At 46.7% G+C, this 19,947-nt stretch overlaps 1 protein-coding gene across 1 annotated transcript in view; it reads right to left on the bottom strand.

Annotated features, from left to right (window-relative positions):
• Dip2b (disco interacting protein 2 homolog B) overlaps nucleotides 1–19,947 on the bottom strand; it is a 157,237-nt gene that overhangs the window by 4,560 nt on the left and 132,730 nt on the right. Inside the window, 13 exon segments of the mRNA XM_038342001.2 lie at nucleotides 2,506–2,527; nucleotides 2,529–2,617; nucleotides 5,027–5,123; nucleotides 5,126–5,170; nucleotides 5,173–5,210; nucleotides 6,404–6,482; nucleotides 8,216–8,273; nucleotides 9,851–9,912; nucleotides 10,723–10,893; nucleotides 11,781–11,949; nucleotides 13,901–14,031; nucleotides 14,441–14,550; nucleotides 17,579–17,690. Coding sequence (XP_038197929.1) covers nucleotides 2,506–2,527; nucleotides 2,529–2,617; nucleotides 5,027–5,123; nucleotides 5,126–5,170; nucleotides 5,173–5,210; nucleotides 6,404–6,482; nucleotides 8,216–8,273; nucleotides 9,851–9,912; nucleotides 10,723–10,893; nucleotides 11,781–11,949; nucleotides 13,901–14,031; nucleotides 14,441–14,550; nucleotides 17,579–17,690 — 1,183 coding nt within the window.

Below are 19,947 nucleotides of genomic sequence, written 5' to 3'. Positions count from 1 at the left end.
CCTCCACATCTGGGTTCTGAGGGTCCCACTCATGTCAGCAGGCGTGACAAGTGCCTTTACCTTCTAGCCAGCCCTGCTCTTTGGAGATTTATGCCCATCCCCCATGAACTGTCTTTTCTCCTGAATGTCAGAGGCCAACAGCCATGTACGTGAACAGCCGACTAGCTGAGCCTTCCAGCAGTTTCTACTCTTAGCACTGCCTGAACTGAGAACACACATGTCTGGTAGTTTGGGACTGGGTGGAAGGGACAGCAGCTGTTCAAGAAAGAAGGAATCAATACAGGTGCTTATAGCTTCAGAGAGAGCAGGCAGCAATCCCTAATTGTCCACCTTTCCCTTGTCCTGACTCAATCTTTACAGAGGGTAAGAAGAGGCAGGTGTCCTTCCCATTTACTCTTCAGCATAGGTGTCGTTTCTTTGTCTGGGATAGGATGTCTCTCGCTAAGGTGAGCCAGTATGTCTGATATTACTAAAGCTCCCTTGCCCCATAAGATAAACTTTCTCTGTAGCTCTAGCTGTCCTAGAACTAGCTCTTGTAGACCTTGCTGGCCTCAAACTCACAGAGATCCACCTGCCTCTGCCTCCTGAGTGCTGGGATTAAAAGTGTGCACCGCCACCACCTGGTTTACTCTTAAACTTTCTTGAACACAATTTCTGTTGCTTGCAATGTCACCACTGTGTGAAAGTACTGTGAGGGAGACACACTTCCCACTGAGCAGATGACTCAGTCAGAAGGGATGGGCTGGCTTTCGATCTACAATGCTAAACAGATTTTTTAAATAATCCCATAGTAAAGATAGCTTTAAGTAATAATTAGTTGTAATAAAGTCAAATATATAAAATCAGTTCTGACACCAGCTTCCCTACATGCTATACAGAAGTCTTTTCATTTAAAGATGTTCTTGCCTTGATCAGTCTGGTTTAGGTATAGAGAAAGATTCTGACCCAGGCAACAAGGAAGATCCTTTTTTGTGTGTTTGTTTTGAGGCAGGATCTCTTCCTTGGTAGCACAGGCTCATGAGTAGCTCCGAATGTTCCTGTGTCAGCCTCCTCAGTGCTGGCATACAAATACAGGCTGGCATGCCCAGCAAGGACATCTTTAGACAAAGGAGTATTTGGAAAGTATGAGCTGCTATCATAGAAAATGTGGTTATGCAACGAGGGACAAGCTGGACAAGGACACAGGAGTTAAACAGGGAAGAAAGACCATACATTAAAAACACAGAATAAGCTGGGCCGTGGTGGTGCATGCCTTTAATTCCAGCACTTGGGAGGCAGAGGCAGGTGGATCTTTGTGAGTTCAAGGCTAGCATCATCTACAGAGCGAGTTCCAGGACAGCCAGGGCTACACAGAAAAAGAAACCTTGTCTCAAAACCACCCTCCCCCAAAAGAGAATAACTCAGAATAATACTTGGACGGCAAAGGCAGGTGGATCGCCTAATTTTGAGGCTAGCCTGGTCTACAAAGAGAACAAAGATAATTCCAGTATATCTAGGGCTATAGAGAGAGACCCTGCTTCAAAACAAATAAACAAAACCAAAAATGAGGTGCTGGAGAGATGGCTCAGTGGCTAAGTGTACTAGTTGCTGCTTGAGAAGATGAGAGCTCTGACTCCAGAACCTATTTGGGTGACTCATAATCACCTGTGAGTCCAGTTGCAGGCCATCCAACATATTTTCTGGACTTCATGGGTACCTTTGTACATGTGGGCATATACTCACACAGACACCCAAGTTAAAAACAAAAATAAAAACCCAGAATGAAAACTAGGAGGTGAAACTCAATGTTAATTTTAATGAATTTTCTGTCAGTATGAGGTGGGCTAATCCCCTGATAAGGGAAATGCAGGCACATTCCTGCAATGAGAGAACCAGCTGAGATGGCAACCCCAGCGATTTCACCTGCTTTCCACTGATGGCTTAAAAAGCACAGGCTGATTTGAGCCTTTTGGTGATTGGAAGAACAAGGAAGTATGGGAAGGTGAGCCTTTAATTATCAGTCATTTTTATCATTTATTATTCATGAGAGAGGAAGCATATGTGTTTACTACACTCACATGTAGAGGTCAGAGGACAACTAGTGGGGGTTCTGAAAACTATACTCAAGTCACCCAGACAGTTGCCAAACACCTGACCTTCTGGGCCACCTAGCAAGTTCAAGGTCAGTCTCTAAATTGGGTCTTTTGAGCCTAAAGTTATTTCCTGCCACATTATACTGACTTCCTGGAGGCAGGTGACCTGCTAATTCTTCTACCTATGAGAGTCTACCCTACAAACGAACTCAGCCCACAGCTTCCCACCATCGTTCTGTGGTAGCTCCAAGGCCTTTTGGGTTCTGGTGAACAGGCTCTGATGGCCACAGTGGACCGTGGAAGCAAGACGAAAGTGGTTCGCATGTTTCCTTACACTGGAGGGGTCACATGGTTAGGGAGAACTGGAATAAATGGCTGATTAACAAAGTTGCGGTGAGAAAAAGGTGTGGGATTACCATTCAGCAATGCTCACTGTGGACTCGGGACACGGAGGTCCTCGATGTCAATACGGGTGGTACCCAGCAATCCTCTCAGTTCCAGTGTCTCGTCCAGTGCACCCACAACATACAAGGCATCATGACGTTCTGAAGAAAGAAGAGAAACACGCTTCAGACGCCCACCATAAAGTGGTCGGCCTTAAGAGCACAGGGTTGATGTTGCCAGTCAGCTGGCTAATGATTCTGGGCCTCTGTGGACAGAGATCAGTTAAATAGCTGTTATAAAGGAATATATTGTTTAGTTTGGAATGGAGAGTCGGTAAGTGCGTTCCACACAGAGTCCACACAATGGTGGACGAAAGAAACTGACTCGCAGAGTTGGTAGTATGCGTGAACACACAATTTTTTAAAGATTTTTTTGTTCTTTTTTGTTTGTTTTGTTTTTGAGACAGGATTTCTCAATGTAACAGCCATGGCTGTCCTAGAACTTGCCTTGTGTAGATCCGGCTGCCCCAAACTCATAGAGATTCACCTGCCTCTGCCACCCGTGGGATTAAAGTCATATGCCCACCACTACCCAGGAAGATTTTATTTTCTAATTGTGTGAATAAGTGTCTCTGTGTGTTTGTACATGCCCTAAGAGTCCAGAAGACATGAACCCCAGAGCTGGAGTTACAGGGGTTGTAAGCCACTTGATGTGGTGCTGGGAACTGAGCCTGGGTCCTCTGGAGGAGCTGCTCATCCTCTAACAGCGGAGCATTTCACTAGCATAAAAATAAAAAAAACCTTAAATGATTTTGCAAAGGTAGTTGACATGGTGTGTGGTACATTGTTAGGTGCTAAAAATAGCCATTGTTATTACTATTATGTGATAGCAATTGTGCTAAGTACTAGGGAGACCAATAACAAAACATAGGTCTTGCTCTGAAGACCTAAATGGGGGCTGGTGAGACGGCTCAGCAGATGGAGGTGCCTGTCCTACAGATATCAGGGGAAGGGATACCCAGCCCTGCAACTGTCCGCCAATATAACATCACATATTCTCTTCACCCCTCCCGTCTTATGCTCAAGCACATATACATACAATAATTAGGTTAGCAACTAAAAATATTTTTTAAAAAAACTTAACTGGGGGAGATACAAGCAGGAATTTCCCTGTAGCAAGTTGAGTGTAAGAAGGACAGAGGTATAGCCGGGTGGTGGTGGTGCACACCTTTAAATCCAGCACCCAGGAGGAAGAGACAGGTGGATCTCTGTGAGATGGAGTCCAGCCTGGTCTACAGAGTGAGTTTCAGGACAGGCTCCAAAGCTATAGAGAAACCCTGTCTCGAAAAACAAACAAACAAACAACAAACAACAACAACAAAGGCAGGGGGTAGGCATGAAATCTGAGGTGCTGGGGAGACCCATTAGCCCTAATCTAATCAAGGATTTAAAGAGAGCTTCTAGAATGTGATGCCATGGTTGAGTTTTGACAAATGAACAAGAATTAACCAGATATGGCTTGGGAGAGGGGAGGGGAAGATGAAGGGGAAGAGGGGACAGCCTGAGACAAAGGGGGCAGTGGTCATGCACCAGTTTCTAGACTGTAGGGCAGGGAGACCAGCCAGGTCCAACCCAGCAAGCACACAAAGGAAGGTAGCGTTTGCAATACTTTCCTGGTGCGAGTAGATTTCTGATGATGAAATAACATCAGAAACATGGCAACCACTGAGGAACGATCTGCCCTCTGTACTGGCACTGAACGTACCACAAGCACTGAATCACACATCATTTCCGTGAGGCAGAGGACAACCATGTTGAACGTTACTAGAGTGGAGTGGCCGCTCACAGTCCCTGGTCAGGGACCACAGCCCTTATCATCCCCAGGAACTATGAAGAAACGATACACGATCAGGAGAATGGTGTGGTCTGGCTGAGGCCTTACAGCTCATGGTGTTTTCAGTGTACAAATACAGCTAGTGTTGAGAATTCTGCAGTGGTTTCCCAGGGCCAGTGAGGAGGAGCAGGATGAATCAGCTTGGGCAGAAGACGACATTAGGTAATCTTCTGAAAGAGTGTTGCCAAAAAGCAGGTTTGACCCCTTCCAAAACATTCCCAGGCCAAGCAGGGAAATGCACAGCCTTTAATCCCAGAACTCTAGAGGCAGAGACAGGCGGAGCTCTGTGAGTTGGAGGCCAGTCATGGCTATGTATAAGACCATTAAACTGGCTCTCAGTGATAAAGGATGTTTCTGTTTCTCCTGGACTCAAGGGTGTGCCAGGGTAGAAGAGATGAGGGAAGAGCAGTTATCCCAGGCTTGCTCAGCGCTGTGTCAAGCCCTGAGAGAGTTCCGCTGTGCCTGGAGTTAAGAAGCTGCTCCAGTACCCTGTTTTAGGATGCTCCTGCCAAAGTCTAGAGGCTTCTCTTCCTGACAGTCCCTCAGAGGGCAACGTGACTCCATTATGTGCTCAGGGGTGCGGAGGGGGACTCTATACTCCACAGGTGGGTGGAACAGCCTAGCCCAGTGTTACGCAAACAAGGAAGTTGGGAAAAGAGAACAGGGGTGGAAGTTACCTCCAGTGGCTGCTGTGAGCTCCGTCCTGCGGACAACCCAAGGTATCCTGTCCGGGGCCCAGAGAGTCTGCGCAGCATCACCGAAGCTCAGGCGGGGTGGTTGAAATGGTCAGCTTGAAGAGTCTCACTATCGTAGATGGTAATTAGTAGCCACTAGCTGTATGGGGGCTATTCACACCCAGATCTACAAGAAGAGGAAAGATGATGACATCAGTTCAATTCTCGTGGCACTTATTTTTTTATTTTTTATTTTATATGCATTGGTGTTTGCCACGGTGTCAGGTCCCCTGGATCTAAACTGGAATTATAGACAGTTGTGAGCTGCCATGTGGGTGCTGGAAATTGAATCCGGGTCCTCTGGAACAGCAACCAGCATTTTTTTTTTAAGATTTATTATTATTATGTATAGCAGTGTTCTGTCTGCCTGTATGCTGCAGGGCAGAAGTGGGCACCAGATCTTACAGATGGTTTGAGCCACAATGTGGTTGATGGGAATTGAACTCAGGACCTCTGGAAGAAACAGTCAGTGCTTTTACCTCTGAATACATCTCTCCAGGCCTCAGATTTTTTAATACTCATTTTCATATTAACGATGTCAAGCACAACAGTATGTCGCTGACATCTGCCAGCATATACTTTCTGTCAGCCTCCATGAGCTCTGAACACTGACATCATTATTTTTCTCACTAGACAGGGAGAAAGAAAAAGGTCTAAAAAACGTCTGTATCGAAATAACAAACAAAACAAAAAACCAAAAAACAAACCCCAAGATGAGGCATGGCGGCGCATGTCTTTACATCCTAGGCTCCAAAGCTACAGAGAAACCTGTCTCAAAAAACAAACAACAACAACAACAATGTATGCAGGGCTGGAGAGTACGGCTCAGAGGTTAAGAGCACTGACTGCTCTTCCAGAGGTCCTGAGTTCAAGACCCAGCAACCACATGGTGGCTCACAACCATCTGTAACAGATCTGGTGCCCTCTTCTGGTCTTCAGACAAAACATTGTATACATAATAATAAATAAATTATAAAAAATGTATACACATGGCTCCTCTTGGTTCCAACCCTTCATAGGTGGGAACAGGTAGCATTTGGGCTGGTTTGCTTTTAGCTAAGGGGGATGGTAGTGAACAAACCTGAGACTATTTTCTACCAGTCTTGATTATCAGCCTCTTCTTTTGTCCCTTCCAGAAAAAAAATAGATATTCCCAATGCAGGGAGTGGAGTTCATTCAGTCTAGTTCTGTTGCTTGTAGTGTGTGGTTCCTAAAAATCTTTAAAATCTTGGTCTAACCGATATGAGAGGCCAACATGAGATTCACACCTCCCCTCTCCAGGTGAGAGTCCTGACTTCAGAGTGAACATGAGATGTACACCTACCTCCCCCAGGTGAGAGTCTCCCACAGGTCCTTTGGTCTCAGGATTAACAATAACAACTTTTACTCCAGGTAAGATCTAAAAATCAAAGGAGAAATACAAATGCTCAGTTTCAGTCAAAGCTCCCAGCTCTGACGTGACTTCACTTACTGTCAAAAGCCTATCTAGCATGCCTGAGGACTGGCTTCAACCCCCAGGCCCGCAAAATAACCAATGACCTCTAGGACCTGAGCCTTTACCTCTAGGGACTAAAATGGCAGGAGCCGCCATTACTCAAGGTCCCTGATGTGCTTTCCTGCTTGTCCCTGGTCATTCTTCCTCATTTTGGTTGAGACCCAAGGACCAATAAGTTTCCACTCTCCAACTTAAGCAGACGCAGGCTGCCATCTCTTCAGAGGATGAAAAACTTCTGCCCAGAGTCACAACAGTGAGACTGGTACCCTTCTGGGTAAATCCTCTCCAAAGTTAAAACAGCAGGGGAGCCCACCTGGAGAGCACACCAGGCTGGGGAGCTGCAGTAGCGAGAACACAGAGAAGGACCTCATGCCCTAGCATCTTCAGGAGGGAAAAGAAACTAAGTGCTGATGAGCAAACGGCTCAGGCTTTCCAGAAGATTTATCTGGGGTCAGGACTGTAGCTCAGCAGTAAGCTGCTTACTTAGTATGTACAGGACCTAGCTAGGCAAAAAGAAAGGTGGGGCTTGGCCGGCCATTCTGTTAGGTTGAAATTGTTAGGTTGATGGCTGGAGAGATGGCTCAGAGGTTAAGAGCATTGCCTGTTCTTCCAAAGGTCCTGATTTCAATTCCCATCACCACATAGTGGCTCACAACCATCTGTAATGAGATCTGGTGTCCCTCTTCTGGCCTGCAGACATACACACAGACAGAATATTGTATATATAATAAATAAATAGCCGGGCGGTGGTGGTGCACCTTTAATCCCAGCACTCGGGAGGCAGAGGCAAGGCGGATCTCTGAGTTCGAGGCCAGCTGGTCTACAAGAGCTAGTTCCAAGACAGGCTCTAGAAACTACAGGGAAACCCTGTCCGAAAAAACCTAATAAATAAATAAATAAATAAATAAATAAATAAATAAATAATATTTTTTAAGAAATTTGTTAGGTTTGGGTCTCTAACGTCCGAGACTGGCTACCAGGGCGTAAATATCTAAAAGTCTGGAGGAAGGGAATGAAAGGACAGTTCCCTGGAGTCTCAGCCTGCCCTCATGACATGGCATTCCTGAAGACTGTGCACCCAACTGCAGACATGGGGCAGTTATGGCACAGCCCACACAAGCAGTTCACACAGCAGAAACACTAAAGTCGGCTTCCTCTCGGGTGACATCTGCTGGACAGATTAAGTAAGATCTCCTTTGACTTTCTCTTCTGTCCGTGCCTCACAATTCCCAGGAGGAACCTTGAGAGGTTATCCAGAGGGACAATGTGGACGGGGGAGATGCTGAGGACGGGGATGAAGTGGTGAAGTGGTGAAGGATGCTCCCTGCACAGGCACAGCTGCTCTGCTCCCACAGTCGGCACCTCCTGACTTGCCTTTCAACTTTGATGTTTACATAGAACTGACTTTTTACGTGCTGCTTATCTATGCACTTGTACACAATGAACACGTTTCGCTCTTTTATCAGTAAGAATGGCAGGCCATGGGGTTTAAAACAATATGGAGATGAGTGCATATCTGTCTTCACGACAATGTACACTGAATAAAGCCATCCACGTAGATGAGACTGTGGAATTAACCTTAGGCTCTCCCTCAAGTTTCAGCCTACCCTCCCCCAGCAGCTGGCAGAATAGAGTACCTTTCCAGACTCGGAGAGCAGGAGGCTCTGGGGGGCACCCCGTTCCACAAGTCGGACCCTGCAGAGAAACAGCAGTTAATGTATGCAGTCTTTCTAAAGCTGGGTTCACCACTATGGCTGCCTCCCCAAGCCTCTAAGTGGCACCATCTGTTCCCAGCAGGGCTTGCTTACACTCTGCACTTTTTTGTTGTTGTTGTTTTGTTTTGTTTGTTTTGTTTGTTTGTTTGAGACAGGGTTTCTCTGTGTAACAGTCCTGCCTGGAAACTACCATCTGTAGACCAGGCAGGCCTCAAACTCACTGAGATCCACCTGACTCTGCATCCCGAGAATTAGGATTAAAGGTGTGCGCCACCACCGCCCGACTCACTCTGCATTCTTGGTGCTATACAAGTCTTTGGAGAAGAGGGGCAAACCTCTCCAGTGCAAGAATGCTGCAGAAGCATGAGGACATGCGTATCAGCCTCAGCATCACAGAAGAAGCCAAGTGTGCTGGCGTGTGCTTGTGACCCCAGTGCTGGGAAGTGGAGACCAGTGTATCCACGGCACTAGCCAGCTTAGCAGGATTGGTAAGCCACAGGTCTCAGACAGAGAGCCTTGTCTCACAAAACAAGGTGCATGCTCCTTGAGTAAATGAGTAACAGTACCTGGTGTTGTCTTCTGGCCTGCACAGACATACAGACACACACGCCTAATCACCATGGTGCAGCCTAGTGTATACCTGGGTACACTAGGAACCAGCCACCAGCCTGGCGTGCAGAGGACTCAGTATCTTAGTGTGCACTGTGAGACAGAGTTAAAATCTTCTGGGCTGGGGAAGAGCTGGCTTTACAACCCTGGAGTCAGATGCAGTGCTGTTTCAGAGACCCTGTCCTGCTGCATTTATCATTGTTCTCATCTTTATCTTTAAACTGCAGAGCAAAGACACTTTTTTTTTAAATGTAGACAGAGACTTTCTGTATCTCTCTGGCTGTCCTGGAACTCACTATGTAGACCAGGCTGGCATGAAACTCTCAGAGATCTGCCTGCCTCTGATTAAAGGCATGCACCACCATGCCCAGGTCCCACAAAAGTATTTTTATATAGCTAGGAATGAAGATTACATTTTAATTACAGAACAATGCAACAAGCCATGCCTGGTCCACACGCCTGTAATAATCTAGCAGAATGAGAGGCAGGAAGATGACTGTAAATCTGAGGCCATCTTAGGCTACCTAACAAACTGGCATTTCAAAACCCTATCCCAATGCCGGGCGTGGTGGCGCACACCTTTAATCCCAGCACTCGGGAGGCAGAGGCAGGCGGATTTCTGAGTTCGAGGCCAGCCTGGTCTATAAGAGCTAGTTCCAGGACAGGCTCTGGAAACTACAGAGAAACCCTGTCTCGAAAAACAACAACAACAACAAATCAAACCCTATCCCACCCCTTTGGGTGGAAACAAACAAACAAACAAACAAACAAAATAAAAATGAAAACAAAAACCCACCAAATGCCAATGAAGCTTTCTTTTATAAGAAAAAATTCTATCATTTATTAATAATAGACATGAATCCTTTCCCTTCCTCTACCAGCCCTAGAAATCCAGACACGAAGAGGACAGGGTGCTGACCCTGAGGCCGAGCCCTTTGCTCACCATACCTGTCATGTCTCAGCGACTTCAGGTCTACATACACAGTCGTCGGATCAGGCCCTGAGGTTCCCTAAAGAAGAACAAACCAGCACATGTTTATTTAAGGCTGAATAAGCGGCCTCTGTACCACATCTCACAGAAGCAAGGAGGCCCCTGAAACCTTCACTCTGGCAAAGCCAGAAAATGGGGAACCTTGCCCTGGCATCCTTAGATGTCTCTGAAGCAATGGAACAATAGCAAATGCAGGGGGTTTTCCTGCGCAGGTGCAGGGCTCAGAGTAGGGACGAGAGAAGCCACCATGCCAAAACAGATGGGAGCAAGGGACACAATGAGATTCCACAGGAAAGTATCGTGACACTTCCTGCAAGCCACTTGACCATGGTCACAGGAGCCCTCCAAGTCTTGGCCACCTTCTTTCTCTCTTGTCCTTGCACTTACTGACCTCAGGAGCCTCCAAGCAGCATGAAATCAGACTGTTCTAGACCCACCAAGAACAACAGGGCAAAAGAATAGATGCAGGTTGATTTTTAAAAGGCAAAATATGTAGGAGACAGGAAAAAAAGAAGGCTACGCTATGTATTAGCTGGGCTTGGTGGTATACACGTTTAATCTGCACTCAAGAGGCAGAGACACGTGGAACTGGATCTCTGAGTTCAAGGCTGGCCTGGCCTACAAAGAAAGTTCAAGGGCAGCCAGGGCTACACAGAGAAACCCTGTCTCAGGGAAAAAAAAAAAAAAAGAGGCTGTATACTGTATATTAATTACTAAAATGCAAGCAGGACTTAGAGAAGCTCCCGGAGCACTTCAGACCAGGAGAAAGCATCACTCTGGAGCCTGCTGGCCCACTGCACTAGCAGCAAGAATGAGCTCACGGAGTCACCTGTAAACATATTGCTACGTTGACTCTGGAGCCGAACGTGGTGCTGACAGCTCGAGGGGACAGGCCGATGTCTTTAAAGAGTTTGGAGAAGGACTGCTGCAGGGTGATGCGCGGCCGCTCCTCTGCGACCACCACACAGGTCCTGATGCAGGAGAGGTTGATCCCCCTGGTCTGGAAGAAACATGGTTAGGAAGATCCCTTTTTGCTCAGGAAAAGCCAAGAGCTACTTTCTCAGCCCAGAAATGGAGAAAGGCAGCTTCAGAAAGGAAATGCTAAAACCCCTTCCATAGTCAATCACCCACGGGGACATCTGTTGTGCTCTGTGTCTGCTGTGATAGGGTTGGGGTTGGGTAGAAAAGCACTAGTCATTGCCCGAAACCCCGAACTCAAGTTTTTCTTTCTTTGGTAATGTATTTCTGGTCCTGCCCACTTTCCCTCATGTTTCTCCTCATTTATTAGGACCTTGGACACTAGCTTTCTACCTCTTGTTTTAGTTCTTGGGGTCCTGTTTCTCCATTAAAGAGAATTTAGTACTTGACTTCCTCACACATGGTCACACACATAAGCCCTTTTCTTTAGGAACTACCCAACCGGGCTGGAGAGATGGCTCAGCAGTTAAGAGCACTGACTGCTCTTCCAGAGGACCCGGGTTCAATTCCCAGCACCCACATGGCAGCTCACAACTGTCTGAAAATGCAGTTCCACGAGATCTGACACCTTCACACCAATGTACATAAAGCTAAATAAATCATTAAAAAAATTTAAAAAATTGAAAAAAAAAAGGAAGTACCCAACCTCCAGTATTCTGAGGTTTTCATTTTACTGGGAAGAAAAAAAATCTATCGGAGGTGAGTTTCCCATACTATTATATAAATAGATCCCCACCCCTCCACAAAGAATAAAATTAGGCTTTGAAAGAATGCACTAAATTAAGGAAGAGTAAAGTTCAACTCTCTGATCTTTACAAAATAGCTTCCCAGTCATCTGGCTAGAAAGAAGACAAAGCCCTGGCCTTCATCAAGCCTCTTAGGACATCACTTGCTGGGGCTGCTCCTCACCTTTAGCACCTCCACTTGGTTCCCCAGCCCTTTAGTGCAGAGCTCCATCACGGAGTAGGAGCAGAAAGTGTCCCTTATCTTGTACTGGTTGACGGTGGCGAGCCAGAGGAAAAGGTTGTTCTCCAGCTCCAGAGGAGGAATCAAGACGGACTGGTGCCCGGAGTAGACACTGCAAAGAATAAGTGGAGAGCTGACGTGCGCTCACTTTCTGCATCTTTGAGCACCAGCAGGGCAGAGGCAGCAGAGGGCCACGTTAGGGACAAGGCTGACCATTCATCCTATTTCTGCACGACTCACGAAACATGTGACCACAAAAGCAAAGTAGGCTACTACGGTAGGACAAGCCAAGAGCACAGGATAAAGACAAAGCACTCAAACTGAGAAAGTTGGGAGCACTCCAGAACAAGTGTCCAGAAGTGGGAAGGCATAGGAAAAGCATGTAGGCAGAGAAGTGTAGGGCATGCGTACCACTCCTGGAGCAGAGTGCAGGAGGGAGACCAGGAAGGCTGCAGCAGCCGTGAAAGGCCTCACATGAAGTGTAGCTCTAAGCTGCTATAAAACCACGGCATAGGTTGGAGCTGGAGCCACTGAAGGCTGGGAGACGGTTGGACGGGCTGCAGAGTCTGGGCAAGGGATGGTGACAGATGAATCCCAACAGTGCAGCAAGAGAAAACGAAAGGAATGTGGAGTCGCGGAGAAGACCTACAGCCAGGACATCTAACCTCTAAACTCAGTATCACCAAGAGTCCAGCAACACCAGAATTGGGGTCTGGATCAATGCAGTCCAGAAGGCCTCATCAGCTTTTTCTTCGATGTACAATGGGTAATTTGCCAGGGTATAAAAATACAATAATCCCTCTAGCCCACAAGAGGAGACCTTGATCTCATGGTCAACCTTCCATTTTAGTCTCCTGCTAGACTCACAGGATCAAGCCATCGTACCTCATTCTGTTGTTGTTTGTTTCTTTTCCTTTTTAAAGGAGACTTGTATTTATTTATTTTAGTTTTTCAGGACAGTTTCTCTGGGTAGCCCTGGCTGTCCTGGAACTATCTTTTGTAAACTAGGCTGGTCTCAAACTCACAGAGATCCACCTGCATCTGCCTTCTGAGTGCCACGATTAAAGGTGTGTGCCACCACTACCTGGCTATTTTTATGTGCATGAGTATTTTGTTTGAATGTACACAAGTGTATCATGTGTGCTGTGGGAGTCAGAAGCAGCAGTTCTCTGGGAACTGGAGCCACAGAGTCTTTTGCAAGAGCAGCAAGGGCTTTTAGCCACAGAGCCATCCTCCCCAGTCAGTTCTCTTCCTTTTACAGGCTTGGTCTTGTTATAAACCATGCTTGCCTTATGATTCTCTTGCCTTAGCCCCTAGGATTATAGGTAGACATTCTTGGTCTTGTTGAAATGTTCCAAGACCCAGAAGTGACTTTAAGGCATAGATGGGTAATAGGAACAACTGAACCAATGCACATTACATGTAACTGGCAGAGGAAGTTAAAGATGACACCCACATTCTCCTTTGGCCCTGTGGACAGCCATACCCAAATGAAGACAGGGACACAGAAGGAAGATGCTAAAGAGACAGGCACTTGGAAGCATTCTTGGCATCTCTACAGGAAGTGAAAATTCAGGCTTGAGATGTGGTTTTCTGGCAGGCAGTGAAAAGAGCAGAGACTTGCCAGTCCTCAGGAAGTAAACTGGTCAAGGCAAACTGCTGCGTTCCAGCCATATGATGTCACTGCATCCCACCATGCCCTCCTGCCCAGCCTAGGGAGTGTCCTGCTGTCAACACTGCATCCCACCATGCCCTCCTGCCCAGCCTAGGGCGCGTCCTGCTGTCAAATGTCAGACGTCACCTGGAAATCATCCTTCTACAACTAGGATTACAGGATGGGACAGAAAGCAGGCAACAGAACACTGCCATGTTATAGAAGGCAGAAAACTAAATGGGGAGAATAAAAACAGCAATCACATAAAACTAAACAAACATCAGAAATACAAAAGGTGCTCATATTTCAGAAACAGCAGCATTTTACTAAAGTTAACTAAACCGAGAAAGCGAAAGGGAGGAGGAGATGGCCACAGCCCCAAACCCACAGGCAGGCTTCCCCCTCCTACCTGCAGAGACACCAGAGTGCAAAGCCAAGTCCGCAGTACGGGTCGAGACAGATGGCGATCTGCCGGGAGGAGTACAGCTCACACTGGAGCTTGACGGCTCTACAGAGAGCACTGACGGCAGAGTGCGACATCTGCAAAGCAAGGGGCACACACGGATGCAGCTGGCACCCCACAGGCACAGGAACTGCCCTGACCAGCTTTAGCCCCCAAACTCTCCATATGATGTGTGGATTCCACTGCTTCATAGCCTAGCCTAAGTAGAAACTAGGAAGATGGATTTCTACTCTGCAGCTGACACAGTCTCACGGGACCTGAACCAATGGCTGCACATACTCTAGCTAGAGCTCTTACTATCTGTAGCATGTGTACGCACAGCACTTCACAGTGCAAATCCTTTGAGATAACTTTCTCCGGAAGAGCCAGTGCTCAGATTTAAATATAGCCCTCCAGCCACTGGCCTCTGGTGCAGCCGGCTGCCTCCACAGCAGAGGTCAGCCCACTGTGGCCTGGCATCTCACCAGCAGAGTGAGACCGGTTTACCTTTACTCCTGTAAGCATGCCAGTTGTGGAGACACTAAAATCGAGATATGCCAACATCTCAGGAGTGGGTGGTTTATACAGCTGAGGTAACCGTTTCCTGGGTAAGTCATCTGCAATGCAAAGAAGAAAGCTGATGTAAAGCAGACGTGCTGGAACACAGAAACCATTGTGTGAGGTCTCAACTTCTGGCATCTAACCCAGCAGCTCACTATTGTCACCCTCAAATGCAAGAGGCCATGATGCCACTAGGTAAAGGTCACCTGCAACGCCACAGCCAACAAATTCATTTGCAGATGTCTCGATGGTAACATCTTGGAAAAGGCAGGGTGCTGGTGTTCAATCCCAGAGGTCAACTATGTCACCAGCTCTGTGTCCCTGGGGTTACTTGACATCTTTTTCCTTTTCTTTAAAACAGATCTCCAAATACCTACCTTCATTGGTTACTGGAAATTTAACTCACATCAACCACGCAAAAAAAAAAAAAATTTTTTAAAGATTTGTTTATGTATACAGTGTTCTGCCTGCATGTATTCCTGCAGGCCAGAAGAGGGCACCAGACCTCATTACAGACAGTTGTAAGCTACCAAGTGGTTGCTGGGAATTGAACTCAGGAAGAGCAGTCAGTGCTTTTAACCACCGAGCCATCTCTCCAGCCTTAAAATTTTATGTTTATTTATTTTATGTGTATGTGTGTGACCCTAAGTGTATGTAGGAGTAACATATGCATGCTGGAGCCTCTTGACGAAGTCGGAAGAGACAAGAATCCCACTGGAATAGGTGGCTGTGAGCTGCCATGTCAGCTGGGAACTGAACCTGGGACCTCTGCAAGAGCAGCCAGTACTCTAACCTCTGAGCCATCTAACTCCCACATGAAGCACTTTTAAAATAACAATTGTGTATAGACTCAAGATGTATTAATTATTGTTATGTTCTTTCCCATTAAAGCATATCACTTACAGACTAGTGTGTTGACTGTTAACCTGACAGGATCTGGAATCACCTGGAGACAGCCTCTAGGCACATACATGGGGGCATTATTTGTATCAGGTTAGCCTTGGCCTCAAACTCACAGAGTTCTGCCAGTTTCTGCATCCCAAGTGCTGTGATTAAAGGTGTGTGTGGCCACCACTGCTGGGCAAAGGATAATCCTGATTAGGGTAACTGAGCTCAGATATGGTGCCTATTGGAGAACGGCACCGTATGTGAGTTTGGTTCCTGAACCACATAAAAAGGAGAAGGCTAGCCGCAGGTGATCATTTGTTGCTCTCTTCCTCCCCAGCCCCTGCTGCCTGGACTTCCCACCACGACACTGCACCCTGAGCTGTGGGCAGAACCACCCTTTCACTCCTTATGCTGCTTCTGCATGGTATTTTACTACAGCTCCCTCCTCTAGAATGTGGAACTCTTTCCTTGCACTCATTTAAAACACCTCTTGCTGTGCTGGGGACAAAGAACAATTGCCTGACATTCACAGAGTCCTGAGCAGGGCTCACTTCCGGGACTCCAGAAAACTAGATATGGTAGGATAGCTTGCCCTTATCCCAGATTTTTCAAGTCAAAACCAAGAATATCAAGATGTCTCTAGCTCAACTATGCCCCTTGGTGGTCCTTTGGTTTCTGGATTAAGAAACAATCGTGAATTTTCAATCTCCATGTCACTGGGTGGCTATCTCTGGTTATGTGTTACCACGATGGCCCCACACTACAGTTGGGCATTATACCAAGCTCTACGTGCCTCATTTTATATTTTTGTCCAACCTGGAGAGGATTCTCAAGAGCAGCAGGAATACTTAAGCCCTGTCTAAGTGTAGAATCCCCACTCTTCCTGTCCCACCAGTCCTCCAGCTATTCCCATATCTGAATCGGATTGAATATCACCTAAAATTCATGTACAATCTTTTTTTTTTCCCCTCCTGTTTTCAAGACAGAGTTTCTCTGTATAACAGCCCTGGCTGTCCTGGAACTCACTTGCTGGCCTCAAACTCACAGAAATCCTCTTGTTTCTAACTCCCAAGTGCTTGGATTAAAGTCATTTGCCACCACTGCCCAATTAAATAAAGTACCCCCCCCTTACCCAAGACAGGGTTTCTGTGTGTAATAGTCCTGGTTGTCCTGGAACTAGTTCTTATAGACCAGGCTGGCCTTGAACTCACAGAGATCAGCCTGCCACTGCCTCCCAAGTGCTGGGATTAAAGACACATGCCACCAACGCCTGGCTAACATTCTGGTTTTCATATCGTATCACATTGGATAATTTGATATTTTGAGGTATAGCAACAGTATTTTAGAATGGGGTTACATAGCAATTTATGAATCTCAAGATAGAGCCAAGGTCTTCTAACTTCTAGTCCCTTGTTGTTTAAATTACAACACATCTACAAGTCAAGGGTCAGGCTGTCTTAACAGTGTGTGTGTGTGTGTGTGTGTGTGTGTGTACATGTTTAAGTGTGTGTGTATGTGTCTATGTGCCACTGGAGGCCAGAGGTTAACCTTGGGTGTCACTTCTCAGGAGTCATCCCCCTTGTTTTTCTGAGACAGGGTCTCTCTCTCTCTCTCTCTCTCTCTCTCTCACTAGGACCTGGGGCTTCCCACTTAGGCTAGACTGGCCAGCAAGCTCTAGGGTGCTGTCTCCAGACCTCTGTGCCGAGTTGTTTATGTGGTTCCTGGAGATCAAAGGGAGCTCCTCACTCCCACAGCTACCAACTGAACTACCTCTCCAGCACGTCTCATGTATCTGGCGATAAAATATAACCAGATACAGATACCTTCGGAGGATACCAACACATTGCCAAAACACCATTTGCCTTTCCCCTCCCGACCCTGAGACAGGGTCTTATGCTGTGGCAAGGACTGGGCTTGAATTAATAATCCTCCTGCCTCAGTCTCTAGAGTCCTGAGATTATAGATACAGCAATCACATCCAGCAAGATACTCTGTTTGGAGAGCACTTAGCATATGATGGGCTGGCTCTTGGGCGTGGCTTGACTGTGTCCAGCATGTTGGTAGTACACACGGGGTATCTGGCTTTGTTCCGTGTCAGCAGACAATGAAGGTGTCAGAACACCAAAGCTGTGCAAATGTGAGATTCTAGGAAACCTCTGGTAGTGAATAGTAGCAGCTCAGGACAACTCCTTTCACCTGTGTCAATGATGGTTGGCCAGGTTTTCACATCCACAGCTGCTGCTGCCTCTCGAGACTTCAGCAACCTCATCAGAGTCTGAGTGGTGAGAATACACGCTGCTTTGCTGACCTAGAAACAAAGGGACAGCAGTAAATACCAGAAGGCTTAGCGCTGGCCGCTGCTAGAAGTAGCTAGAAGTAGCTTGCTCACCATACCAGCCAGGGTTGTTTCATTCTTTCCCCCTTGTGTTTTTATTTCTGAAAATGTGTCATGCTTAATTCTCCCAGGCATTTTTAACAGGGGCTGCTGCCTACAACGGTCATACTCTCAAGAAGGACACTGAAATCCTAATCTTCGTAAAGACCTAATAAACCAAGATATGAACTCTGTAGTGCTTAGGGAATGGGAGGAGATATTGGGCACACCCAGAATTGGTGTGTACAATACAGACCTATGGTGCACACCGATCTGGCCATGGATCCAGACCTAAGTGCCCACACAAATGAGCTCTGTTCAGCTATGCAGGGAAGAGCAAAATGACCTACTTTCACCCACAAAGTGCGTCAACAGAAAGAAACTCCCAGCGCTTCCCCAGGCCTCTCTGTACGAGCTAACAAGGACATTTTTACTGAATTAAAATGTAATGAAATCATCTGTGATGAGCATGGCTCTGTGCTGTGGCTGAAGCTGCTGACACAGCAGCAGCTCCTGGAGAGACAAATGCCAGTCAGTGTGCTGGCCCGGGCTGCCTTCTGTTAAAGGCCTCAGAATATGACACAATAGAAATTTATTCAATTTCAATTCTCATATATTGTAAAACTTTCTATCAACCCCAGGACAAAATTCAGGGCATTTTGTTGGTTCTGGTGTTGCTAAGGCTTAACAAGCTCTCAAGCACTGAGCCATATCCCAGCCCTGCACAGCTTTTTAAAGTTCCATCTTTATTTTTTTCTCGAAACTCCATATGCAAATGCACTGTCTTGATTATGTCCACCTCACCATCTCCTCCAAGTCCCTTTATCTAATCTCCCTCCCAATTTCATGCCCTTTCTATAATTTCTAATTAATTAGTTATTTCCCCCCTGAGACAGGTTTCTCTGTAGCTTGGGAGCCTGTCCTGCAACTGGCTCTAGTAGCTGGCCTCGATCTCACAGAGATCCGCCTTCCTCTGCCTCCTGAGAGCTGGGATTAAAGGTGTGCACGACCAACACTGCCCAGCTAATTAACTTACTTTTAAGCTACTGAGTTCAGCTAGTGCTGCCCATCTGCACACAGGCATGGGTCAACCACTGGGACATGGGAACCTATCAGTGGCCACACTCCTAAAGAAATGTAACTTCCATTCCTCTGGCAGCCATCAACTTCTCAGCTGGGGTGGAGCCCAGGGAGCCCCTCCCCCTGAAAGACTCTAAATGCATTTGTAAGCCCCCTCAACCCTAAGACATTTTTCTAAAACCTTACACACACTCTCTCTTGGAAACGGGACAGTCGCCCACACACACACATGCAGGACTACTCATCCTCCTGTGTCCTTGTGAATAATCTTCAAACATAACTCCATTCTGGGAATTGAGGCAAATACAACCCACAGATGTTGACTCAGCTCCTGATGTACTGATTTAGTCACTGGACCAAGGTCAGGATGGACCACAGATGCTTCCCTTATCTCACCTGACCACACAGCTATTCTCTTGCCCTGGAATAGACCAATCACTGCTGGTCCCTTTGAATAAGCCAATCCAGTAAGTTGGAAAACAACTTTCAGGTTCCCCCCACCTTGTGTCTGTGGCTTTTTGCTTTAAAAGATGGACTGTAACAGCTATCAGATGTCCTTCATATCCCAACTCTGAAGGGCCCTGTCATGACAGAATAAAAATCCTCTTGCTTTTGCATCAATTATGCCCGTGTGACTGGTGACTGGAGCAACTCCTCCCTGATGTTTGGACTTCTAGTCCAACACCCCGACATACCTTTTAATGCTAAATATAAAAAATTAACCCAAAGTGACCTGACTGGGAGGACTTGACATGCAAAATTACACTGGTTCTTGTGCAGTGAAAACAAGTCAGCCAGATCATCCCTCGTTTTGAGAAGGGAGGAGGGCGAGCTTTATGGGAAATCACTCAGCCCTCTCTACTCTACTGACAGGCACCGTCCCAACCCTCGACCATGGCTCTCCCATTCACTGAACGATCATCACCACTTTGGCCAGAAAAGGGAACAGCTGTTAGTCTGGTTTTGTTTGCCTGTTTATTTTTTGTTTCGGACATAGACTCTCTACGTAGCCCAGGCTAGCCTACAACTCTCATTTGTACATCTACCTCCTGAGTGCTGGGACCACAGACACATACCATACCACACTAAGCTGGGAGACTTTTTAGGAGAA

This window comes from Arvicola amphibius, chromosome 9 (genome assembly GCF_903992535.2).
Source record: "Arvicola amphibius chromosome 9, mArvAmp1.2, whole genome shotgun sequence".
Classification (NCBI taxonomy): Eukaryota; Metazoa; Chordata; class Mammalia; order Rodentia; family Cricetidae; genus Arvicola; species Arvicola amphibius.
Note: the sequence above shows the minus strand (reverse complement) of the source record. Positions and strands in the feature narration are given on the sequence as shown.